Source organism: Platichthys flesus, chromosome 11 (assembly GCF_949316205.1).
Source record: "Platichthys flesus chromosome 11, fPlaFle2.1, whole genome shotgun sequence".
In the NCBI taxonomy this organism is placed as follows: Eukaryota; Metazoa; Chordata; class Actinopteri; order Pleuronectiformes; family Pleuronectidae; genus Platichthys; species Platichthys flesus.
This window is the reverse complement of record NC_084955.1, coordinates 9,175,408-9,181,140: the sequence shown is the minus strand read 5'-3', so window position 1 is coordinate 9,181,140 and position 5,733 is coordinate 9,175,408. Positions and strand designations below refer to the sequence as shown.

The 5,733-nt window shown below is 43.8% G+C and overlaps 1 protein-coding gene across 1 annotated transcript; it reads left to right on the top strand.

Moving 5' to 3' along the window:
- The first annotated feature begins 1,820 nt into the window (after positions 1 to 1,820).
- Positions 1,821 to 5,733, top strand: klhl38b (kelch-like family member 38b). Its single transcript, XM_062398318.1, has 5 exons — positions 1,821 to 2,170; positions 2,872 to 4,092; positions 4,225 to 4,366; positions 4,474 to 4,579; positions 4,781 to 5,733. The coding sequence occupies exons 2-5, from the start codon at positions 2,873 to 2,875 to the stop codon at positions 5,068 to 5,070; spliced, it is 1,758 nt and encodes a 585-aa protein (XP_062254302.1). The 5' UTR covers positions 1,821 to 2,170; position 2,872; the 3' UTR covers positions 5,071 to 5,733.

Genomic DNA, 5,733 nt, shown 5'->3' with positions numbered 1-5,733 from the left:
CATCTGTGTTTGTGTGTGTTTGCGTGCGTGTGTGTGGTTGTATATGTGTGTGTGTGTGTGTTAGGTGTGTGTGTGAGTTTGTGTATGTGTGGTTGATGAGATATAGAAAAGTCCATGAAGTGAAGTACAAAACAGAAAATACACAATTTGAACTCCCCGCAGATGCTGGTGCAGTGAGTTGACCAAGGAGAGTTGATTGCCCTCCACACACACATGCACACACCCACACACCCACAGCCCTAATCAGTAAGATCTAAATCCCCTAGGTATTGGCTCTATTAGACCGTGTGCTGGTGAGAAGATAATCATTTAGAGATATGGAGACACAGCGGTGGGTGGTGGATGACTACAGTTATGCTGCTGCATGAAAATGCTCTGTTTGCAAACCGCATGTCGAAGCCTTAACTTTTAATACGTTGTTGCCTCAGGGCTGACATTAATGAGACGTTTTTGTCAAGGTGAAGTAGTGGAGATAACACACAATGTGCTAAACTTTAAAAGATGCAATCACAGCTTTAAATGTGAGAGCAGGGGTTATAAGATGACGCTGCCGTCTTCTTGGGCGACCGAGATGACTTGTTTGCCCTTGTCGATACAGATTAATGACAAAACTTGAATGTCAGTGCCATGCAGAAAGGACAGATATTCAGTATCGACATTTTGTGGTATGATGCAGTCAGCCTTCTTCTGCAACTAAAGATAACAACTTGTTATATAAGATAAACTGCCCTGTTTAATTAATATTTAACTTTGACCAAACTCAAAAGCTATGTTTTGGCATTAAAAAGAAACTTATTTCTCATAATTACCAAAGTGAGTTTGTACTGATTCAACCACTAGATGGTGCTGCTCTGTTACACGCTGCTTATTATTTGAACGTGTGATGCCACACATGTGAATAATGTGACCCTCAGTTTATATTGTCACATTTAAAATTCTGCCTTGACGTACAGCAGCCTGTGTTTGCATGTCTTTTCACAATATCAACCACTTCCAGGCTCATGTCTTCTTCAGTGTAGCCCACAAACAACAGTATGATACGTAAACACGAGTGGTTTATGGTCTAATCTGCTGATGTTGTTGTGCAATACACATTGAATTGCACTCTAGTGGTAACGGTAGCTCAAGGAGCTATTTGAGACTGATTCACAGAGCTCTGTAAACAAGCCTGAGTACAAGAAAAACATGTCATATCTGTGACGACTGCGAATGCATTCAAGTTTTTTTGTTTTTTTTACGTACCCCATTTAAGAAAAAGCCTCACAAGCTTTGATGCTGCTCCAGCCTTTAAGGGAACAAACGTTTTGCCACTTTGTGGGATGTGCTCAGTGAAAGCTGGTGCTACATAAGCTTTATCTGCCTCACAAAAGAAAGATTGGTAATGCGAGCATCTGTTGCGGATGTACACTAAAACTGATATATTTCTTTATACTTAAAGGATGAGTACCATATACAAAAGAAACAGAAAAATGTAGAGGATTAAAAGGCTTCTTATTTTTCTTCTCATAGCCCGAGCCTCTTGGTAAATTGAAAACCAGTTCAGTGAACTTCTGCATTGTTTGTAATATTATTAGTTGTGGTTACTAAGTTTTAAATGTGGTTTGTCTTCATCCTTGTACGTGGACGGCTTCATATCCGTGTTTGTTTTGCTTATACAGTAACCTGATCCTGTTTTTGTAGTCCTCTGTCCCAGCTAGCCGAGAGACTGCAGCCAACAAAGTGAGTGTTATCAAGTATCAGAACCCTTTTCACTGCAGCAATCATGTGCCAGACGCGGATAGAGATGATGGAGGGAGCAGGAATGCAAGCTTTGAAGAAAAAAGGAGAGGGAAAAATAAACTGTTAGAATATAATAATGGAGGAAGCATGGTGAGAAAGCCCTCCGTCATGTCACATGCGAGCGCGGCGGCGTTGCCAAAGGGAGGCTCTATTTTTAGGGGGAGGAATGTACACAGAGGCCTCGTGGAAAGAGGACATAACAACAAACAGTACGCAACACGCTCCTACAAAGAGACGGCCCCCCTGAGGAACACACAGCCACACAGCATCAGCGCGAGAGAAAAGAGGAGGAAAGTAGAGGAAAATGTCGGCACGCATCTTCTGCTGAGATCTTGCTTTGAATACAGAGTGAGGCCCCAGAACACACAGAGAGAGAAAAGAGGAGGAACAGGTAAGACAATTATTCTGGTGATGAACTAAAATGAAAGCTGTTGTATTCCGATGTTGGCATGACTTTGAAAACAACATGTTACAAATATGTTGACCTTATTTATCCTTATGTTACATGCTTAGGTCTGCTGAAGTCGATATTTGATGTTGATAATTGTACATATTTTTCTCTCATATCTACTGCTGCAGTCCCTTTCGTCAAGATTGGATAACATTTTTTAATCTAAATAAGCTTTTGAGGCTCCCCGTAAAACATTGCCAAACAACAGAAGTACCACTGCTCCCATGACGATGACACTTGTGTATCAGGAGTAGTTGTGCAGGGACACAATCTAATGAGACACAGTCTCCAAAATAATTTGGCAGGTTTATTGTCGGCCCTGTGCAGACATGTCTGAGTGCAGCACTGCTGAATGGGCTTGTGCGCCAAAAGGTAATGATACAGTTAGTGTTACAGTTATGAGATGAAGGTTGAAGATTACTTGAACATATGCTAACCTAGATATTTTAAAAGTTTACTACAAATATTTTTAGTACAAATCTGTAATTTCAGACACCAGGCCTTACTGAATTTAATATCGCTTGACTTGACCTGTCTAAATATACCAGATAGTAACCCTCTAATCCCAGTGAATCATTCACAAAACAACAACGACTGAACAGCAGCTGGTTTGACAATAACAGAGTGACCTCTCTCCTCAGCATGGACCGACAGGCAGTGGAAGTCTTCCACTACAAGGACAAAGAGCAGTCCTCCAGCCTGCTCCTGCAGCTCAACAGACTGAGGCAGGACAGAATCCTGACAGACGTGTTACTGTGCTCAGAGAACACGGAGATCCCGTGCCACCGAAACGTCCTGGTCTCCAGCAGCCCCTACTTCAGAGCCATGTTCTGCCACAACTTCATAGAGAGGCAGCAGACCAAGATCCACTTGAAGGGGATCACCTCCACCATCCTCAGTAGTGTCATTGACTATGTTTACACTGGACTCATTACCATCAGCTTGGATACTGTGCTGCCTCTGATGCAGGCAGCATCCATGTTGCAATACGGCCGCATCTTTGAGGCCTGTTCCAGTTTCCTTCAGGAGCAGCTGAGCCCAGATAACTGTCTGAGCATGGTAAGACTCTCTGAGATCCTGAATTGCAACACCTTGAGAGTGAAGGCCAAGGAGATAGCGATGAAGAGCTTCTCCGACGTGTCAGCGTCTGAGGATCTGTGTGAGCTCTCTTTACCAGAGCTCATGGGTTACTTGGAGGATGACAGCCTTTGTGCAGAGGAGGAGCAGGTCTTTGAGACACTTGTTGCTTGGATCCACCACGATCCTTATTCTAGAAGAGGAGCCATTAGTGATCTTTTCAAGAAAGTTCGCCTTCGACACATCCACCCCACATACCTCTTCCAGTTCATTGCCAATGACCCTCTGATCCAGTCCTCCAGCCTCTGTACTGAGCTCATTGAATCTGTCCGAAGACTAATGTTTGCTGTCAACACAAAATTAATCGGAGAGACAGAGGTGAACTTCAAACCTCTTTGGGTGGCACCAAGGCGCTACACCTCCAATGACATGCTGGTGGTTGTGGGAGGGAGAAAGAACAATGAGCAGACGTCGAGGGAGGCCCTGGTCTTCGATGAGGAGAGCCAGAAGTGGCAGTGCCTCACCAAGCTGCCCATTCGCCTGTATAAGGCCTCGTATGTTGCCCTCCACAGCGTCATGTACGTTATCGGAGGCCTGACCACAAACACAAAGCACGGCCAGGTCAGCCCGACCGTCTACACACTCTCCCTCAAGACCAACCAGTGGCGAACCGCAGAGCCCATGGTGGAGCCACGCTTCGCCCACCGGAGTGTCTCTTATCTGCACTTCATCTTCGTCCTGGGAGGCCTTGGGCCCGACAGGCGGGTGACAGACAGCGTGGAGAGGTGAGATGGACCATAATGATCCTAAATCAAGAAAATCTGTTGATAGTAGTCCGGACTGTGTGTAACAACATATTCTGTATAATGTGGTTATAAAATCAGATGAATTATAACACATCTCATATATACCATCAGGTACAACAGCATGTTCAACCAATGGGAGACGGTGGCACCCATGCCTGAGGCCGTGCTGCACCCAGCAGTGGCTGCTACCAACCAGAGGATCTATATGTTTGGAGGAGAGGACGCCATGCAGAGCCCGGTCAGAATAATACAAGTAAGACATTATGATCACCACTAAATGCTTCACCGCTTCATCCATCTATCCAGACTCATTCATTCTTTGCATCAATTCCCCCCCTGCCCCCCCTTCCCCTCCTGAAGGTGTACCACATTGCCAGGAACATGTGGTCCAAGATGGAGAACAGGACGGTGAAGAATGTGTCTGCTCCAGCTGTCATTATGGACGATAAGATCTACATCATTGGAGGTAGTTACACGGATTAAGACGTAAAACCTTGAGGCACAACATGGAATCAATTCCGGGAATAAATGCAGAAACAAATGTATGGAACGAATCGTGTTGTGTTTGCTGCACCTCAGCAGTATCGATTGTTGCCCCCGGGCAATCAGTTTGTAGAAGAGCCGTGAACATGTTGCCCATCTCATGTCAATTTCCCCCCTGTCACAGGATACACCAGGAGGATGATTGCGTATGACACCAAGGCCAACCGGTTCATCAAGTGTGCTAACCTGAAGGAGAGGAGGATGCACCACTCTGCAACCGTGCTCAATAACAGACTCTACATCACAGGTGGACGCTACATCAACGGCCATGACATCATCGAGGACTCGGACGGCGTCGATTGCTACGACCCGAAGACGGAAACTTGGACATCTAAGGGGACTCTGCCGTATAAAGTGTTTGACCACGGCTCCCTGACTCTGACAAGTGTCTCACAGACATGGGCAAAATCCTAGCTGGTGTTGGATATTTACTTTGAGTCCTTATTTTAATTTCAATTATATGAATTTGAGAAAAAAACCCAATGACATATTGTTTTTATAAACTGTATTTCTCTATGTTTTGAATGAATATCCGAACAAAGTCTGCTGCGCAGCCTTTTAACCTGACTGACTTCATGAAGAGGGAATAAGTTATTTTCAGTCTGCTCTGAATCTAAATCCTGAGATATCACTTGACACATGTTTAAATCTGTGTGGAAAGTTTGGTGTGAGTCAAAGCTCTGCTCAGCTGTTAGGTTTGAACCTGCTGACTTTGGATCACTGTCTTGTTTCTTCTGTGTAAAATATTGATTTAAAAATGTATAATTTATTGCAATAACAACCAAATATTTAATTCACTGATGAAATAGGCAAAGGGTAAATAAAGGCTTTAGGCATTGAGGGAACTATTTCGGATGTTCTTAGTTTGTGCAGTTTTCCCATTGATTTGGACCAATAGAGGTCATATGAACAATTTTCTGTATCTTTACTGTTTACTGAAATACTAAGAAGCTTTGGTAATGAACCTGTGGCTGGATGACTAGCCTCAAGTTCAGGATTTAATAAGTGAGTTTTCTTTTCTTATATTTTCTATTGTTTTGTACTGTTTTTTTTCTGAAAATAAAATCTCGCTCTTTA